This window comes from Phalangium opilio, unplaced genomic scaffold, assembly GCF_054372755.1.
Source record: "Phalangium opilio isolate 3A_F unplaced genomic scaffold, DU_Popi_V2 ptg000025l_1, whole genome shotgun sequence".
NCBI lineage: Eukaryota > Metazoa > Arthropoda > Arachnida > Opiliones > Phalangiidae > Phalangium > Phalangium opilio.
Window position 1 is genome coordinate 3955298 of NW_028324156.1, and position 18266 is coordinate 3973563.

An 18266-nucleotide genomic window follows, 5' to 3' on the forward strand; every position below is an offset into this window, starting at 1 on the left:
ATAATTGATTAATAATTAGTAAAATTTCTAGTTTTCTCTATATAATTCATTAAATTTCCTAAAAAGAATCCAAGATATTGGTAAGCCTTACAAAACAGACATCTTACACGCGACTTAGTGTATTTCAAGTACGCCGCGTTATGACGATATTTAGGCTTATGGTTGAAGGAAGAAGTGACGTAAATCACGTGATTCTATGCAGTCAATAAGAGGGTTCAATACGCAACATACAAAACCAAAAGCACCTATAACCAGCATTCCTACCTATATTCTCCATGGATGGACGACGGGTTCCAATCTGTCCCAAAATATTACCTTTAGCGTTTTTATAAAACACTCAATGTTTCAAGTTTCAAAGAAACTTTCAAACGATAACTTTTATTACAAACAAATACAATTGGACAAAAATGACTATGGTTTTTATTGTTTTATTTGTTTTTGGTTGTTGTCAGAATCCTTAAGAGGTGAATAGACTAAACCAAGAAGAGTAGCGTCAGCTTCCAAGAGTGTTACGTCTTTAGCAGCTCCCAAGAATCGAGATGACAACTCGAGATCGTGTAACCTCAGTCTTACTTTAGCCCCACGAACAAATAATCTTGATTTATGATAACAAAAAGGGTGTGGGGGAAAAAAGACAAGTGATTGGGAAAGAAAGAGATAAGAGAAAGAAGTTTTAGACTTCAGAAAGAACTTCCTTTTATGCCTATTTTTGATAAGTATCTTAAGTAAACAACAGGACAACTGAGAAAAAGCCTGAAAACCCTCTACAGTATTGCAATGTATTGAAAAGAACAGGACACTTTGAAGGGAGAGTTGTAAGAACCCCCCTCCCCTCTGGAAAGAGACTTTTAGGCCTATTTTTTGATAAATATCTTAAGCTAACACCACTGCAGTCTGGCAATGTATTCAAAAGAAGGGGACAAAGACACATGACACTTTGAAGGGAGAATTGAAAGAACCCTCCCTCAGGAAAGGGAATTTTTACTTCCCACCACCCCCTGTACCCACAAAGCCTCCTGATTATAAGCACACCTGCAGGGACTGGGGAGACCACCAATGTGCAGAACAAATTGATTTATGGTACTATAGTATAACGGAGGGTCTAAAAAAATTACAACTTTTGGGGTCCCTTCTTATCTTTTTTTCCCCAAATTCCCAACTGTCAATAACTGAAGTAAAATGACAGTTTAAGATCTTTTATAAGTAGGCAATAAATATGAACGTGTTTTCTTTTTTCTTTTTGTTACAATTTTCGGACAAAGGACATTTTAACAAATTCACCTTTATGTCGCTATTAACTTACTCTGGGTTTTTGTAGGGCCTTTGACAAACGCAATGAAATTTCCCTCCAAAATCAATGTACAGGTCTTCGGCTACCACTCGGAAGATCTTACCAATGACAACGCGACCATTGGGATCTCCTAATTGCATTAATTTTGAATTTCTTAATAAAGTTACAAACGATTGTTCAGGTTCGTTCTCTGAAGCGACACTTTCGCGGTTTTCTTGCAAAAGGTCAATATCTTGAAATTTTTCAAACGCTTGCGCGAAGCCAGTCAGTCCTTTACCCAAACCGGCGTCTTCTTCATTCTCTTCATCTTTGATCACGTTTGAGGATTTTATTGATTTAATAATTTTATTTGAATCGTCTGAAGAGTTGCTTGATAACCTAACACTGTTTAAAACCGCCGGAAAAGAATATTTAAACTGTTCATAACGTAAAATTGAAAAAATTTTGCAGCTTAAACGCGGCAAAACACAGGCGGCCGCCATTTTGTTTTTCACTCACGAGGGTCTTTAAACTACAGTTCTGCCACCTGCGCGCGCAAGCTGGAACTATAAATATAAACAAAAAGAAGGCGGGAAACTCCAGGCGCACGTGCTTTTATCGGGAACACGTGTTTTGCCATTTATTTACAAAATACGATGGCTTTAGCTACTGAGAGCGGCAAAATGATTGAATTTTTGACATTAGTTGGAAAATTAAAGGTAATTTATTCATACATAGACGTTATAAGCTCTAAATAAAAGGAATCTTTAGGAGGTTAAACGCACGGGATGGGTACTTAGGGGTATCCCAGACCCTGAATGTGTCGCTGGACATATGTATCGTATGTCCATTATGGCTATGATGTTTGAAACCGATGAAAAATTAGGCATTGATAAAGATAGGTACATAATTCTCCAAATTAAAAAACTTTAAAATATGTTTAGGGTAATATATTTATTTTAGGTGCATTAAATTGGCATTAATTCACGATTTGGCAGAGTGTATAGTAGGTGACTTAACGCCTAACTGCGGTGTTCCAACTGAAGAGAAGCATCGAATGGAAAGGGTATGATTAACTATTAAATAGTTAACCCTAATCCCGATAACTATTTCTATATATTTAGGAAGCCATGACGCATTTATGCAGTTTAATTCACGAAAAGGCGGGAAATGAAATCAACTCTCTTTACCTCGAGTACGAAAATCAATCTACTCCAAACGCGATATTAGTTAAAGAACTCGACCGTTACGATATGATACTCCAAGCCTTTGAATACGAAAAGAAAACTGAACAACCTAAATCCTTGCAAGAGTTTTTCGACTCAACTATGGGAAAATTTAAAAATCCTATTGTATTGAAATGGGTAGAAGAGTTGTACGCGAAACGGGGAGAATTTATTGCAAATGAATGTAACCCAAAATTGGAATAAATAATTGGTTAACATTACTACTCCGTTTCACCTTACTCCTCCAAGGTCTTATAGCTCGAAAAACCGAGGGGCTGGTCTTTCAGTGTAATCGGCGTACACAGCTGTACCTTTCGCTGTAATAAATTGATTACGCGTAATCTTTAAAAGCTTTGCCCTTGACAGTGCTAAAATGATTACACGTAATCCGTAATCGGCGTACAGGATCTTTGACAGTGATTAGCCCCTCGCGAAAAACACATGTCAAATATTAAGGCTATAAAAGCGCGCCTGGCGATCAATAACCACAAACTTGACCTAATTCCGCACATTACTATAGAAACGGTGCATACTGTGGTGTAATAAAAACATTAAAATGGTAGCATTCCTAATAATTTTATATTCAAGCGTTAAAATCTAATCAAAATTTATTTAAATATCTAAAATTTAGCCTATTAAAGAGGAGGACCTGGAGGAAATTCTCCGACTTCAAGAACATGCCTATAGAGCTCTTCGTTTGGAAGCAGTTCTCAAAGATTATTCCTCGGAGAGTTTAAACGCGTCATCAAAGATGCAATTGAACCATCGCGAGGTATTTATTGGTATGTACAATGTGTTGTGAAGGGGCGGACCTAAGTTTAATGTATCCGCCACCATGGAGGCTGTATTGTAAGAGGAGCGGTAAGCAATAGCCTTCCACCGTACAACAATTTGTCCCTCCCCGAGTCTCAATCAGATACAGCGACTGGCCTAAAGTAGGCGCCCAAACAAGAAGCGATATATAGTTTACTAGGGAGAAGTTATAAATTCGCTCCACATTTCCAGCAGCTTTATCTCCAGTCCAAACGTATAGTAGGTCCGGAGTTAATCCCCGCCGCCTCTAAATTACAACCAGCATCTCATTGGTTCTTGAAAACTCACGTCAGCGCGACGCGAATGACGAAAATTACGTATCCGACTGAGGAGAGGCGAAATAGCCCGGCCTCCTTTTACGTCCCCCCTTGTATTTTGAAAGGGCGACTGGGACTATGGCGCGCGAATACTTAGGCATCTTATACCTTCTTATCGCTTCTTGGCAAAAAATATAGTTCTAGAAACCCCCCCCCCCTCCCTATATAATGCGTTGTACATCCCTTTAAACTATATTATCTTCCATAATATGTGTTGTACTCATTTTTGTTGGTTATATTTTCTATAAAATGAAACAGGAAAAGAGGTTGAAACAATTACTTTCAATTCCTGATCGCTTTCAACTTCGACCTTTCAGGCTATAACTTTAAAATCTACAAGTGAAGATTCTAAATTTTTTTGAGTAAAATTTATATTAACATGAATAAAATTATTACTATAAACACACACACAAAAAAAAAGATATGTATTTGGATATTTTTATGGATCTTGACATTGATTACAGTGTTGCATGGCCTCTTCATATTCCTCGACTTGCAAAGTTAATTCGTAAATATCGTAACGGTTACGAATTTCTTTCGAAACAATTTGTAAGATTTCTGACGGGACTTCGCCTTCTCCTGTTAGGCGGCACGATTTTAATTGCAATTAACTTAAGATGAAACTTTTAAATGATACTTACTGACAACAATATGAGCGGACAAGGCAATTTTGTCCATACTTAAAGACCATATCCTAAGGTTATGCGCCTTAATCACTCCCGGAACCGCGAATATAACTCGTTGAACTTCCAGGAAATCGATGCTTTTTGGGATCCCTGAAATTTTCCCAAATAGACCCTTCCTTTAATTACTTGCAGAGAAAACAACGCACAGGCGAGAGGGGTCACCATCTTAGGTTATTTCCCTGGCGCCAACCAACAGGCAAAGCCAGACGGAACAGCCCGAGTAACAACCCAAGAAGGTGACCCTCCCGTCCCTGTAGTGTTTAATGGAAAGGTCTATTGTTTAAAGTAATAGATTACCTTCCATCAGTACGTTTAAAGTTTCTCTCATGATATTGAAGGTCGTGATAAGAACCAATACGGAAAAAAGGAACGTGCAAATAGGGTCCACAATGACTAGACTGGGCTGTTGAATGACAATTACGATTAAAATTCTGTTCATATAAACATCGGAATTATAAATTTATCGACCTTGAAGTAGATGATTAAAGCCGCGATAAAAACTCCCAAGGATTGGATAAAATCACCAACGACGTGAATGAAGGCCGCGCGAACGTTGATGTTGCCTTTGCCTCTAGCTGAACTCATAACCCCTTTAGGGACGCTGTTGGATTCCAGGTGGTGACCCGAACTACCGTGGGAATGATTGTGGCTCGAACCACCCCCACCACCGCCGCCGTGAGAGTGTCCATGGGGAACACCACCAATTTGTAAGGAAACACCCATTCTGAAATGTTTCAAGAGTACAATTGGATTGGACTAACCAACGCACTTGACGACAATACAAGACTACTCTATAACTTTTATAAAGCGACCTATTTCGAAATTAATACTTCAGCGGTTACCAAAGTACTTGTAAGCAGTTTTAACCCCTAAAAACTTTGAACCCGGCAGAGTCTAATGTAAATGCACTTACATAATATTAACAACAACGCCAACTCCAGCTGTAATTAGCATAATTGTCGCGTCAATCTCGTAATCCAACGTAATAACTCTTTGGACAGCCATATAGACCAAGATTCCAGTCACCACCCAGATCATAAGTACGGACGTCAACGCTCCGATAACCTCTATTAGAGCAAAATTACAACAGGCAAGTAACTCTACAGTACCACCCCAAAAACCACGACATACCGGCTCTGTGCCATCCGAAACTCATTCTTTTCGAGGCGGGTCTCGACGCTAACCATATGGCACTAAGACTGATCATAAAACTAGCGAAATCCGTCAACAAATGGGCGGCGTCCGTGGCTATGGCTAAGGAATTGGCCATCAAACCACCGACAATCTCGGCGATCATGAAAATTAGACACAGGACACTAGCGAAAATTAAACGACATCTGGCTTGTTTATCGATTCCAGTTTCTCGCGAACCAGGATGACAATGTTTGCTGGAACCCTGTTTAGGTTTAAAAGTAGAAAACATCGTAGGATCGAACAAACTCTACTCGGGAAATTGAATATTATTCAAAGCCTCAATCCTCGTTTAATTCTTATTACCTTTGTAACCTTATCCAAACAAGTTTCGCAGTTTTCATTGCAGCAATTTTGAGGGGCTCTTTTACCGTGACAACAATACAATATCAAGTTACCATTTGTTCTGGTAATGGATTCGTACGTTTCTGTTGTTGAATCCGAACGAAATGAGTTTCTAAAGAAACGATAAACTTTTGGTTAATACAACAACTCATTGTACAGGGTGTTTCTCTGAAATACGTCTGTTAGAAATATTAGAACATGTAAGTAGGAGGGAAAGACACGTGGGTAAAACTCTGTATTCCATCCCGCATTTTAGCGCCAGCGCTGTAGCCTCTTTGTATCATGAATGCCCCACGCTATTTGCCCCTCCCCCCCCAAAAGCGGCACCAAACATGACCGCCCATGACGTTTTAACCAAGGAACTGACGTCACAACTGAGTCAGAACTATCGAGGGTGGATGTTCTTCGGGGGATTTCGAGTCGAAATTGTTCCATGAACTTTTGCAGTCCGGGACACCATTTTCGAGTTACGATTGGAGTCTTTTAGGGACGACCCCTTAATTAAATTAGTATATCCTTTCAGTTTCTCTTGTTAATTTTAAGGGGTCATAAGTAAAACACTCCAATCTTAACTTCATTGGCCCTTAAGAACATTTTTGATTCGTAATCGCCCAAAGAACATGATCCCCCTTAATTTCTGACAAACCTTTCAGAAACACCCTTTATATGGTAACTGCGAGCTTAAACGGTTGATCTCGGAATCATATCAGAGTTAGTCCCCGGGTTTTAAAACTTTCCGAAATCAATATTTTACGTTCTAAGTGAGTCATACAGTATAAATCAAGTTCTAGAATATGTTTTAAATTTAACTACCAGGTACTAATGACTCAAACCATTACGGAAATCAACGAAAAACAGTTATTTTCAATGAAATAATGTACTTACAATGGAGTTTTTTCATCCGTAGCCATTTTGCGTGGTTTAAACAATGTCACGGCTAGGTACTCGAATTAGAACTGCGAAACAAAATATGATATTTGAGTAGACCGAACAAGTACTTAGTAGATGAGTTAATGTATAGTTGTTTAAAATTAAAGCTGGTATATTAGCCTATAGTAGTTTAGCAAAACGAGTACCCTCTTCAAACACAGGCCTTTACTATTACTATATCGTCATAATTCCTCAAAAAGCGCTAAGAAATCTTTTTAAAACACGTCGTTTCAAAAAAACCCGTGCCTATAGTTCGAATTGAACTACAGACTAAAGTAAAATATTCCGCAGGTCCAAAATCTAGTTGATAAAGAATATATTGTTTATTTTAACAGTACACATATAGGGTGCAAAGGTTGAAAAATGTATATAAAATATTTAAAAATTTTACTCCTATCTCAATATATACATAAACTAATGGATTTAGAGAGTGTGGCGCGACCTCGACACGTTCTTTATCGCTTCCGATTTCAATTAGTGATAATATTAAAATTCCCCCACTTTTCCTGGATTTTCCCTGATTGTTTTTAGAGGATGTGCAAAGAGTTATGTCCCAATAAACAAACCACTTTCACAAATATACAGTTTATTCCAAAAAGCGAGGGTAATTATAGGACCGAAGTACATACAATGGAATGGTTCTATGGACAATCAATTTTGAGTCGAACATGTTATAACTTCTATGACATATCGTCCTAAGTGCCACTGTTTAAAAGTTGTCATTGGAACGTTTTAGGGTTGACCCCTTAATTACATTAGAAATCATTGTCTAAATCAGTTCCTTAGGTTAAATATAAGGGGTCATCCTCCAAACACTGCAATGAGTACAATCTTAACTTGAAAATGGTGTCCCTTGTGGCAAAATTAACGTCCCACAATATAATTATTTTGGAAGAGACGTCCCACAATATAATTATTTTGGAAGAGACGTCCCACAATATAATTATTTTGGAAGAGACGTCCCACAATATAATTATTTTGGAAGAGACGTCCCACAATATAATTATTTTGGAAGAGACGTCCCACTACAACCTCTAGCTTTAAATTTGAAGTACTTGCATATTCGTTAATTTAGAATAAACAAAACTAAATTGAAGAATTCATACAATAGAACATATCTCATGAACATATGTTCGTACGTGTACTGAAAACATAGAAGCAATGTATTCAGTAATAACACAGCAACCAGACCTCCATGTTTTTAATATATTAAAAATATTCCAAGGTTTCACCATTTTAAGTGGCCAGTGTCCCGCTTATTTAATTAAAATGGCCAGTTTAGGTTCAATGGGATTACCTTTGGGAGGGGGGGGGGGTAAGAGGTCAAGTCATATTTTCCGCGACAATGTAAATGAAGCTATTGGAAAAAAAGTGCTGTTTCTATACCAGCGAGCGGCACTTCAAAACGAAAAAACTATGATAAAACTTACGTATAATCGGTGTAGTTGTGATCTTCATCTAAAACCTTTATTTTCTAATCAGAAAAAGCTCTTGACACGATATTTTAACGTTTTTTTTTCTTTTGCACACGGTTACCGTTTGTTCGTTTACCGATAACAATTGAACTTCCCGAATCACGATACTCGACAAATAAATTCCGGGAACCTTTTTTTTATTCGATAACTAATCGCTCACCTAATTCAAAATTATGCAAAATTAATAAATAATAAAAAAAAAATTAAAATATGAGTTGCGTTTCTTTTTCGATTTAATTGATTAGGAATGATCTATTAGTTGTTGTCAATGATATAAGATTAAATTAAAAACGTTTATTATTAACAGCTCGAATGAACCAACCATCTTTCCTTAGATCTTTTCCAAAAACATGTACGCGAATTTTTGAGTGTAAAAGATGCGATAAATGTAGATGTTTCTTTCTTATCTTAACCGTATAATCGTTGAGAAACTTTACTTATCCCAAAAACAATATACTTGAAAAACGTACTAACGCCTTCTCAATATTGAATAATTGTGAAAACCCAAGCTGCTAAAACACTATAGGAGCCAATAACTTCTAGAGTTCTTCCATGACGCGAATAAACAACGCTATCAGAACTTTTCCATGATATTCAGAGATACGAAACTTTAAAAATAATACCACACGGTGTGTTACAAGAACCTTTCTATAGTATAACCAGAGAGCACAAATCTATTTTTGTGCTCACTGGTATAACTGTGTTTTACGTTACATATACACTGTCATGTGTCGTGTTTCGTCCATGAAGGTTTGAGAAGTAGACATTTCGCAGCTGTTGTATGTAATGAAATGAAATAATGACTCTTCAATTGAAATGAAAACAAAACAATAAAAATTAATTAAGAATCAACGTCAACGTCGTCAAGGCTAGTGAACACGCGAAGACCATAACATCAAAAGCTTATAGATAAAAGCAAAAAGTATGATTCGTTCACTGTTCCCAGTCTTTGGCTGTAGACGCCATGTAAAATGAGATGCAAACGACACCCCTATCAACCCCCTACACGAACCAATCAGAGAAGAGCGTTTTGGGGGTAAAAGTTTTATAGAAAATAGTACTCTATAGAACATTTCGAAAGTTACATACAGAGAAACCAACACACAGGGGCGGGGCCGAAATAGGGGCTTTCTCCCTCTCGCCAAGAAGAAACGGTAGAGGCAGTGGGAGTTGACTAGCCTCCCACCTGTAGTGAACTCGGCGTTGCCTCTTGGTGCGAGGGAGAATACAACAATGGCGGCGTTGCCTCTTGGTGCAAGGGAGAATACAATGGCGGCGTTGCCTCTTGGTGCAAGGGAGAATACAATGGCGGCGTTGCCTCTTGGTGCGAGGGATAATACAACAATGGCGGCCTCGCCCCTGCGTGTTGGTTTCTCTGTATGTAACTTCCGAAATAGTCTATGTTGGCGATCCAAAGGTAATTCTTTTCACTAGAGATAACATCCACTACTGCTACAATATGAGCCTATTACGCGTGTTACCTGCACTACATACGCAAAGGGGGGGGTCGACACTATTCTGAGAGGTAAAGGGAGGGATGGTTTCTCGTATTACACGGCGCGACCAACTCGGACCAAGCTTCAATGTAATATACTTTTTGTTTTTAAACTATGAACCTTTGCTAACAATAAAACGCATTGCAATATTATCACCTACAATCTTGCAAGAAAAAAACCCTAAGGACACCTGTTACATTTGAGAAGAAAGTAAAACTGATAAAAGCATTGACGCAATGAGTCGTGGTTATGTTTTTCTTTTATTGTGAATATAATGTAGCAATTTAAGAGTATTGAATAAGCGAATTCCAAACAAATTTCGAAGTTTTGATTAACATAAAATATAACTATGTGGTATTAATCGTCTTGAGAGAAGAAAACAACAAAGACGCAAAAAAAAAAACTTTAATCTTTATTAATCAAGAGTCATCTCCTCATCCTTGGAGTCCTTTTTATCTCCATCTTTCTTAGCTTGGCTAGCTTGGAGAGCGCGAACAAACGCTTCCATATCTGAATACATTAGATATGCTTGGTATCAGAAGCGCATGACATACAAAGTGATTTTCTAGACTCTTTGGTAGACCCGTCTCATACGGAAAGATTTTTATTTGAGTCGGCACTAGCCACCTAAGGGGGATACTGACAAAAACTGCATCGATTTATTAGGGTTGCCGTCTGGCGAGAATAAGGGGAACTATTTCTAGGCGGTGAGATACGCCTATTGGCTGAAATGTTTTGGCTGCTCCTACAAACGCCACCCGAACCCCACCCGCTTGGATTTCTCGGCGCGAGAGGAAAAATAGTGTTGGAAAGGGGGCTGACATTTTCCCCCCCTTGATGGTAAAAGCTTTCCGTATAAGACGGCCGCTATGTTATGCATAATAGAAAATCACTTCGTATGTCATGCGCTTCTGTTGGTATTAATTTCATCTGAAACCTATTAATATCCCGCATAAAATTAATAAGAAAAAACAGCTTGCCTCCAGAATTAGCGGCATTGACCACTTCCTGACTGAGACCAAACTGAGCCATTAAAGGACCCAATTGCCCAGATTGCAATGCGTGGCTAAATATGCTCAAAGACTGAAATTGTTCCAAAAAGAAAACCGCGTCTTTGTAATTGACACGTTTTGAAGGACATAAATTTGACGCCGTTAGGCCCTACTTAGTATGGTATGCATTGGCTATAGATAAAGTCTATAGAGTAATGTCAGTTCTACTATGCAAACGTCATACCATAGAGCAGTGTCGGTAGAGGGGGGAGTAAAATGTGTATCCCTCCCACTAGGCGCGCTTTTGTAAGAGGGGATACTGTACGCGCCTGGTAGGGGGATGACATTTAGCTAAGAGATAGAAGGGTATGACGTTTGCATATGTAGAACTGACATTATTCTATCTCTTAGTGTCATCCCCCTACCAGGCGCGTACAGTATCCCCTCTTACAAAAGCGCGCCTAGGAGGGATAAACAGTCTACTCCCCTCTCTACCGACACTACTCTATAGGGGTTGAAATGAACTCGGAAATGACTGGCAACACTTGTCCGCCTATTGTATGTTTTGTGTCACATTAATTATTAACTAACAACGTAAAGCAAATGTTTCCGAATTCAACACGCATTTTTTTTTTTCAAATATTCCTCGATTAAGCACCCACTTTGAACCTATGGTAGCCCCTACGTTTCGCCAATTCCTCAAATTCAACACGTGTAATAAGGGCCTAACAGCGTTCCAATTAGTAAATAAAATATAGACCTGCTGAAATTGAGGCGATTGTACAGTATTTTTCAACTGTTCAGGTACAGCACTCGCACTGGAGGCCGCACCACCACTCTTAGGAGCTTCCTGAGTAGAGGGGAGCAAGGAACGAACTCTTTCCATGAGTTCGGCATTACCCAACAAAGGTGCCAATGCCTCCGCTGTAATGGCATTGGTCAGATCAACCGCTGCGTATTACCATTGAAAACGGGAACAAACGTAAATATAAACCAACCCCAAAAAAAAATAAAAATTGCTTTTTTTTTCTAATAAAACTTTAAAGCAAAAAAAAAAAAAAAAAAACAATAATGCGCATGTCCCACAATATAATTACAAACACACACACAGCTCAGACTGATAAAGATTCTTACCAACACCAGATCCTCCAGCCTCTGAGAGTTAAGTTAAAAATAAGGGACACAAATTAGTCTTTACTTTATTTAAGTGGTGACAAGTAGGCTGAGGGCTCCCAGTCAACTTTTAACTTTTCAAAACTTATGTAAGCAGCCTTTGTACCCCAGACACAAAACCAACCCAACTTTACTCAGAGCAGTTATGTATAAAGACCAAACCCACTTAACCCAGGGTGGTCAAGAGAAGGGGACCACCTGCAGGGCAGTGTCAAGAGAAGGGGACCACCTGCAGGGCAGTGTCAAGAGAAGGGGACCACCTGCAGGGCTGTCAAGAGAAGGGGACCACCTGCAGGGCTGTCAAGAGAAGGGGACCACCTGCAGGGCTGTCAAGAGAAGGGGACCACCTGCAGGGCTGTCAAGAGAAGGGGACCACCTGCAGGGCTGTCAAGAGAAGGGGACCACCTGCAGGGCTGTCAAGAGAAGGGGACCACCTGCAGGGCTGTCAAGAGAAGGGGACCACCTGCAGAGCCGTCTTGATGGGGGGACCATGATCTTGTCATTTTCCCCACGCCCTGACCAAAGAGGAGAGAGAGATAGAAACACGCTTTATAAAATCCCCCAAACAATTTTCGGTAGTTTAGTTTTAGGACACACATCCTTTGCGCATGGGGGGATTGACCTCCTCGCCTTATCTCTGTCATCCCCTACGCCAACTGTGCGCGCAGCTTTTCACGCAGGCGCCCGTGTACCATAGATTTACCCCCCCCCCCCGTTTTCACCGGTATGTTATCGATTGGGCGTGTTATCAAAACAGCATTGTCCAAAATGGCTTTTTCATAAACGCGTTTGCCATTATAGCCATTTCTCGTTTTAGCGCATTTTGATTACAGCGTTTATATCTTGAGCGTACAAAAGTACGCCTTTTCCAAAATATTGCTGTTTATCTTCTTTAACTTCCCAAAATAATATGCCTTTTCCAAAAAATTATATTTTATATTTACTTCCGATATAACATTACTCCTTTTTGCATAATATTGTTCTTTGTCCTAAATAGTTATTATAATAGATATTTCCCTTCCTATCAATCACAGTTTGGGCGGAAACAGCAACCGCTGTTTTGGGAAATAGCGCTGTATTGAGAAACGCGGAAACAGCAACCGCGGTTTTGCAAACCGCTGTTTTAGGAACCGCTTTATTCCAAAACGCTCTTTTGAAAACCGCTCAACTACCCGTGAACCGTTTTCACCACCCATGGATTGGATCCTGCTGTCTATACTGATTCTCTCTCATCTTTCTCTACTCTTTGCCCTGACCATAGGGAGCATTCGGTTTTGGAGAAAGGTCCAAATGCAACTTTTTATTGTTAAACATAGGTATTTTACCCCATAAAGCAAAATTTAATTTATATAAGAGTTAGGCCTTTGAAAAAGGGTTTCAAAGAGTCTAGTGTGAACGCGGCTTAAAAGAAAGCCTCCTCTTAGTGGGAGGCATTAGTCATGGTAGGGGTTGCTTTAGAAATCGCTTAAAACTGTGAAAATCCTTCAATAGAGCTATTTCAGTGGGGGAAAAATTTCGTCTGCTACGAAAATTGGGCCTGCCTTTGAGCGTAGGGCGGCCATTTTATGAGGGTTTTCTCTATGGGCAAATAGCATTGGTGATGTAGCCATTACCCCCTCTGAAATAGCTCTATAGACCCCTAAATTTTATAGATTTGGTTTTTATGGCAAAAAAAAAAAAAAGTGTGAAATTGTTTTATGTAGTTACTGAAAGATATAAAATGTATGCTTAACTAGAAATGGCACCTTATAGTGTTTTGGTGACCCTATGGCTCAAGTATTGAATTGGACAGGTATTTGTAGGGCGTTATACAACCTTAGCACATTGTAAAACACATTGACCAAAGAATTTTCCCTGTTTGTTATCATTCCACCCCCATTTTTTTTGGGGTGGTAAATTATCATCTCATTGACAGTTTTGACACCTCTCTTAATAACTAGGAGCCCTGAAGACTTAAAAAAAGGCTAAATCTTAACCATTTAGATTTGAAAGTATGCTCTGAACATCACTCAATTGAATTTGAGTTGAGCCAGCTGAAGAACTAGGCACACTTGGAGTGGTAGCGGCAGCTGGAGTTGCTGACTGAGGGGTTGGAGTAGCGGTTGAAGAAGGAGTGGTAGTTGGTCTGGTACTTGATTCAGTTGAAGCTCTAGCTGGACTAATAACAATAAAATTCATCTTACCTTATTTGAATCTCGAAGAATTGAAGAAAAAAAAAATTAAATTCATTTACGGTGTTGGAGCTGCTGAAGATGCGTTAGTGCTTGAAGCAACTGATGAAGATTGCATAGAAGAAGGACGCGAGAGTAAGCTACTCAAATTAGCAACTCCGCTAGTACCCAAGAATTGAGCCAATTGTTGTTGGCTGATGTTGTTGAGCAAGTTTTGCAAGTCTCCATCTCCTAAACTGCTCAAATCAGATTGTAGGCTACCCAATCCTCCCCCTGATGATCCCGAGGAACCAAGTCCACTACCGTGTCCTGAACCAGGAACTGGAGGGTTGTTCAAATATTCATTGACTTTGCCACAATATTCATCATCTTTATCATTTTTTGGCTCCTGAAATGTTTAAAATCCCGGTTTCGCGTTAGATAAAAGTACTTAAAGATGATTTTTACCGTTTAAAACTAACCTGCATCCAATAGAAACATCTTCGATTAGATGACTTGAATTTCAAAACAAAGACTCTGCCAGTAGTGCATTGGGACACCTTCTTGAACTCGGCATCATCAGGGAAAATGATTAGCTCCTAAATTAAAACATTATTTAATCTGTACTTTCTTCAATTTAGAAATTTATTAACGAATAAACTGTATCTTACATCTTCAACTGCACCCGTAGTACGATCTTTCCAGCAAAAGTGCATCAATGAATCATCAGTTTGGTGCACATAGACAAGGCCCTTCCTTTTATCAGGATGGACCATTTTTCCCTTTACAGTCATCTTACCGGCCCGAAATTCAACTAAATACTTATTTTGGGATTGACTACCCGATGATCCACCGAAAAGAAACGGTCTTCCGGCCATAATTATTGATTAATTACTTAGTTTGGAGCAATTAAAACTCAAACACCGATATAACACGTCGCTAGAGCCTAGAAGACAACTGTCGTGACAATGCAAAACTTTCGCGGTTTACAGAAATTCTAGTTCGCCCATTGGTGGATAGATGTCCCAGTCTCCCAGACAACGCTAGTCACGTGATCATATATCGCGTTTTTTACCCGCCAAATTTGAATTGGTTTTTATAATACTTCATTTCGAAACCGATGTTATTGGCAACCGCAGAGGGATAAAAGCCTACCTACATGAATTTTTTACCTTGACGAAACAATGCATATACCTACATAAATTAACGTAACGTCAGCTGCGGTGTACGATTAAAGATGTAATAGTAGTATTTTGTTAAACACTTCAGGTTTATCATAAGTGACAAAAACTCTTTCGATCCCAAATTTATGGAACCATAAATTAATTTATAAAGATAAGAATATCTTGTAAATTGCGCAATAAATTATTTTTATAATTATTATTATATGGGTAGATAATGAATAATTTAGGTATGAGAATTTTATTTCTCCACACAGACAAGAAGATAGGGGACTGTCTAAACCGATACCAACCGGTTCCCAATCGGACCGAGTAATGTGAATTTAACATTTTTAAAAGGTACCTTTCTTGACCTAAAACTAAATCAAACCTAACTATTCTTTACCAGAACCATCGATAAATGGAAAAATCGGAGGTAGGAAAAAGCCAAGATGCCATTTTAGAAAAAAAGGTAGAGAAGGGTAAGTTTTACACCATTTTAGTAACTCAAATGGCACCCATTTTAAATTAAATTAAAATCTATGAAACTATTGTCAAGATGGTTTCCCAGTCCGGTACCTCATTACTGCCCTATTCTTCTTGGGATGTTGTATTATGTACCCTTTACGGGTGGGCCTTAACATCGCCATCGTTGCCATGGTAAACTCGTCCATCTACGCGTCTGGTGACAACGACACATTGGTGGAACAGGGATGTCCGATTGAGGGTGAAGGGAATAATACAGCGGCAATGGAAAAACAAGTAATTTTCTATCTTATCTGGATTAATTAAGCCCCGATGTGTTGTTAAAATTATATTTGTGGGTTCAAGGGTCACTTTACTTGGACACCTTCCGAGCAAGGAATCATTTTAGGCGCCTTTTATTATGGGTACACCGTCACAAACCTTTTGGGTGGACGATTATCCGATAGATTCGGGTCAAAACTGACCTTTGGAGGTCAGCCTGATTAATTATTCAAGTCCTGTCGCGCGCGCGCTAAGATCTTTTTGGGTTTATAGGTGGAATTGGTTGTGGCGCAGTGTTGACCCTTTTAATCCCAGTCCTGGCCGAATGGCACTCTGCCGCCTTAATAGTTTGCAGGATTCTAATTGGCGCCTTTCAGGTAGCGTTTCTGTAAACTTAGGGGACCCATAACTTCGTTACGAGATGACCATTCCGTTTCAGGGTTTCGCCTTCCCGGCTATATTCACAGTTTTCCCGGTTTGGTTCCCGCCCAATGAGATTTCGGCTCACTTAGCCATGGCGTTATCAGGAAACCAAGTTGGTGTCATCATTGGAATGTATTTGGGTGGTTACTTAAGCGAGAACGGGTTTGCTGGTGGATGGCCCAGCGTCTTCTACGTCTTTGGCATCATGGGATGCGTCTTTTTTGTCCTCTTCTGGTTCCTGATGTATAATACACCGGAAGAACATCCGAGGATATCGGCCAGGGAACTTCAACTCATTACCGGACATAGAAAAATGGGAACCAATGACGCGGTAATATTAATTAAGTTTTCGGTTCTAATTATCTATTGGACTATAAAATTTGTTTTAGACTCGTCCGGTACCGTGGAAGAAAATTTTAACTTCGGTTCCGGTATGGTCTCTCATTACGACGCAAGTACTGGCCATTTACGCCATGCATGTCCTATTGACCAGGATTCAGGCGTATTTGGATGGCGTCTTACATTTTCCCGTTGAGAAGGTGAATTTATAAACGCGTGACGTCGCGAAGCTTAAGTGCGCGATTCTACACACGAATAGGAATACATATAGCTAATTGGAATAATTGCGTATCTGGGCGGATTTTGTGGGAAGAGCTAGACTAATTATTATGTATGACGAATTTTACCACGTGAATAATCTACCTTGCGCACCTAACCTCGCGTTGCTACCAACCTATGAAACGACAGTTAGAAAGACGAAATCAGAATTATGAGGCGTGACGCGATAGTAAGTTCTCAAGGCCGGTATACCCACAAAATCCGCATAGAAATTGACGTGGGAGATAAGGGGGCACAATGATTCCTATTCGCTGTATGAATTCTTGATATTAATAATTACAGAATGGACAAATAAATGCAATCATGTTCTTGGGTAAAGCGATTGTTTCTATATCCATCGGGTTCCTGTCCAATTACATCCTGAAGAGGAATGTAATAAGAAAGAATTACCTAAGAAAGATCTGTGAGAGCATAGGTAAGATGTACTGATCAAGGAGGTGAAAATTATGTCTTTACATTTCTCCGTCATACGTTTTCGCGCAGCCTTGATTGGTATTGGTACGTCCTTACTGGTGGTTCCTTTCCTGGGTTGTGACAGTACCGCTGTCTCCATTATTCTCGTTCTCTCGATGACCATTTCCGGTTTTGATTGCGGCGGTGTTGTTCCCGCTATAACGGAAGTGGCACCTGCCTTCTCCGGTACCATATTTGGTATAGGAAATACCTTTGTCGCCATTACGGGATTCGTGGCACCAATGGTGGTTGGAGCCATATTGGAAGAAAATGTAAATAAACCACAATTAAGTCTGATTAAATCTTTAATTATATTTGATTTTGAGTCTAAAACGTTCTCTCCGTACCTAGCCAAATAGTGTGGATCAATGGAGCTACGTCTTCTATAGTTCAGCAGCCGTCTGTTACTTGGGTTTCATTGTCTTTTCACTCTTTGCTTCTTCAGATTTGCAACCTTGGGCAAAGGATGATTCAGATTGTGATAAAAACGAAACAGAGCTTAGTGAAAAAGAGAGATATTAATGTTAAGTTAAAAATTAAATTAATTAAATGTTATTTAGATTAATGTACCACAAACCTATTGTACCATCTCGAACTTGAATAAATTTTAAAAATTTTCGTACCATCTTCACGAGAACGTGTTTATTTATTTCAATTCAAAATATTGTGATATAAACGAAACTGAGGTCCGTGAAAAACAGATAATTAATATTAAATCAAGAAGTGATATCTAGTTTACTAGGGAGAAGGTATAAATTCGCCACATTTCTAGCTTTATCTCCAGTCCAAACGTAGGTCCCC

General features: G+C 39.2%; 6 protein-coding genes across 8 annotated transcripts; 3 read left to right on the plus strand and 3 right to left on the minus strand.

The window, feature by feature from the left end:
* Nucleotides 1–343: 343 nt before the first annotated feature.
* mRpS28 (mitochondrial ribosomal protein S28) lies at nucleotides 344–1773 on the minus strand. The gene is made up of 2 exons (XM_089869319.1): nucleotides 1304–1773; nucleotides 344–595 (listed from the first exon to the last, which is right to left on the minus strand). The coding sequence occupies exons 1-2, from the start codon at nucleotides 1771–1773 to the stop codon at nucleotides 421–423; spliced, it is 645 nt and encodes a 214-aa protein (XP_089725445.1). The 3' UTR covers nucleotides 344–420.
* Nucleotides 1774–1855: 82 nt separating this feature from the next.
* Nucleotides 1856–2717, plus strand: LOC149691853 (5'-deoxynucleotidase HDDC2). Its single transcript, XM_089869320.1, has 4 exons — nucleotides 1856–1989; nucleotides 2042–2172; nucleotides 2234–2336; nucleotides 2395–2717. The coding sequence occupies exons 1-4, from the start codon at nucleotides 1927–1929 to the stop codon at nucleotides 2698–2700; spliced, it is 603 nt and encodes a 200-aa protein (XP_089725446.1). The 5' UTR covers nucleotides 1856–1926; the 3' UTR covers nucleotides 2701–2717.
* Nucleotides 2718–4050: 1333 nt separating this feature from the next.
* On the minus strand, nucleotides 4051–8608 carry LOC149691854 (proton-coupled zinc antiporter SLC30A2-like). 2 transcript variants are annotated; one of them, XM_089869317.1, is made up of 9 exons: nucleotides 8209–8608; nucleotides 6734–6804; nucleotides 5810–5960; nucleotides 5444–5708; nucleotides 5226–5379; nucleotides 4781–5036; nucleotides 4610–4715; nucleotides 4268–4402; nucleotides 4051–4205 (listed from the first exon to the last, which is right to left on the minus strand). In XM_089869317.1, the coding sequence occupies exons 2-9, from the start codon at nucleotides 6757–6759 to the stop codon at nucleotides 4066–4068; spliced, it is 1233 nt and encodes a 410-aa protein (XP_089725443.1). In that variant the 5' UTR covers nucleotides 6760–6804; nucleotides 8209–8608; the 3' UTR covers nucleotides 4051–4065. The 2 variants fall into 2 exon arrangements, with proteins under 2 accessions (XP_089725443.1, XP_089725444.1); XM_089869318.1 differs by lacking the exon at nucleotides 8209–8608 and adding an exon at nucleotides 6925–7001.
* A 1382-nt stretch (nucleotides 8609–9990) lies between these two features.
* On the minus strand, nucleotides 9991–15040 carry LOC149691855 (proteasomal ubiquitin receptor ADRM1-like). Of its 2 annotated transcripts, none has more exons than XM_089869322.1 (8): nucleotides 14736–15040; nucleotides 14547–14663; nucleotides 14148–14473; nucleotides 13891–14072; nucleotides 11876–11896; nucleotides 11502–11665; nucleotides 10730–10832; nucleotides 9991–10259 (listed from the first exon to the last, which is right to left on the minus strand). In XM_089869322.1, exons 1-8 carry the CDS (start codon nucleotides 14940–14942, stop codon nucleotides 10165–10167), a joined length of 1215 nt encoding a protein of 404 aa, XP_089725448.1. In that variant the 5' UTR covers nucleotides 14943–15040; the 3' UTR covers nucleotides 9991–10164. The 2 variants fall into 2 exon arrangements, with proteins under 2 accessions (XP_089725448.1, XP_089725447.1); XM_089869321.1 differs by having other exon boundaries at nucleotides 11502–11692; nucleotides 14736–15039.
* A 605-nt stretch (nucleotides 15041–15645) lies between these two features.
* LOC149691856 (dietary and metabolic glutamate transporter-like) lies at nucleotides 15646–17501 on the plus strand. The gene is made up of 8 exons (XM_089869432.1): nucleotides 15646–15706; nucleotides 15784–15986; nucleotides 16056–16182; nucleotides 16245–16348; nucleotides 16411–16725; nucleotides 16784–16933; nucleotides 17295–17384; nucleotides 17496–17501. The coding sequence occupies exons 1-8, from the start codon at nucleotides 15646–15648 to the stop codon at nucleotides 17499–17501; spliced, it is 1056 nt and encodes a 351-aa protein (XP_089725558.1).
* A 59-nt stretch (nucleotides 17502–17560) lies between these two features.
* LOC149691857 (putative transporter slc-17.2) lies at nucleotides 17561–18086 on the plus strand. The gene is made up of 2 exons (XM_089869436.1): nucleotides 17561–17737; nucleotides 17817–18086. Exons 1-2 carry the CDS (start codon nucleotides 17582–17584, stop codon nucleotides 17985–17987), a joined length of 327 nt encoding a protein of 108 aa, XP_089725562.1. The 5' UTR covers nucleotides 17561–17581; the 3' UTR covers nucleotides 17988–18086.
* Nucleotides 18087–18266: the final 180 nt, after the last annotated feature.

Coding starts and splice junctions, on each gene's coding strand:
- mRpS28 (XM_089869319.1), bottom strand. CDS start 1,773: ATGGCGGCCGCCTGTGTTTTGCCGCGTTTAAGCTGCAAAATTTTTTCA. Junction 596..1,303: donor AGGCCCTACAAAAACCCAGA/GTAAGTTAATAG, acceptor TCATAAATCAAG/ATTATTTGTTCGTGGGGCTA.
- LOC149691857 (XM_089869436.1), top strand. CDS start 17,582: ATGACCATTTCCGGTTTTGATTGCGGCGGTGTTGTTCCCGCTATAACG. Junction 17,738..17,816: donor GAGCCATATTGGAAGAAAAT/GTAAATAAACCA, acceptor CTCCGTACCTAG/CCAAATAGTGTGGATCAATG.
- LOC149691855 (XM_089869321.1), bottom strand. CDS start 14,942: ATGGCCGGAAGACCGTTTCTTTTCGGTGGATCATCGGGTAGTCAATCC. Junction 11,693..11,875: donor GGCTGGAGGATCTGGTGTTG/GTAAGAATCTTT, acceptor GGTAATACGCAG/CGGTTGATCTGACCAATGCC. Junction 10,260..10,729: donor CAATGCCGCTAATTCTGGAG/GCAAGCTGTTTT, acceptor TAATGTATTCAG/ATATGGAAGCGTTTGTTCGC.
- LOC149691856 (XM_089869432.1), top strand. CDS start 15,646: ATGGAAAAATCGGAGGTAGGAAAAAGCCAAGATGCCATTTTAGAAAAA. Junction 15,987..16,055: donor CAGCGGCAATGGAAAAACAA/GTAATTTTCTAT, acceptor TGTGGGTTCAAG/GGTCACTTTACTTGGACACC. Junction 16,726..16,783: donor AAATGGGAACCAATGACGCG/GTAATATTAATT, acceptor AATTTGTTTTAG/ACTCGTCCGGTACCGTGGAA.
- LOC149691854 (XM_089869317.1), bottom strand. CDS start 6,759: ATGGCTACGGATGAAAAAACTCCATT. Junction 4,716..4,780: donor CTTTAATCATCTACTTCAAG/GTCGATAAATTT, acceptor GTCATTCAACAG/CCCAGTCTAGTCATTGTGGA. Junction 4,206..4,267: donor GTCCGCTCATATTGTTGTCA/GTAAGTATCATT, acceptor GCCGCCTAACAG/GAGAAGGCGAAGTCCCGTCA.
- LOC149691853 (XM_089869320.1), top strand. CDS start 1,927: ATGGCTTTAGCTACTGAGAGCGGCAAAATGATTGAATTTTTGACATTA. Junction 2,173..2,233: donor TTAGGCATTGATAAAGATAG/GTACATAATTCT, acceptor TATTTATTTTAG/GTGCATTAAATTGGCATTAA. Junction 2,337..2,394: donor AGAAGCATCGAATGGAAAGG/GTATGATTAACT, acceptor CTATATATTTAG/GAAGCCATGACGCATTTATG.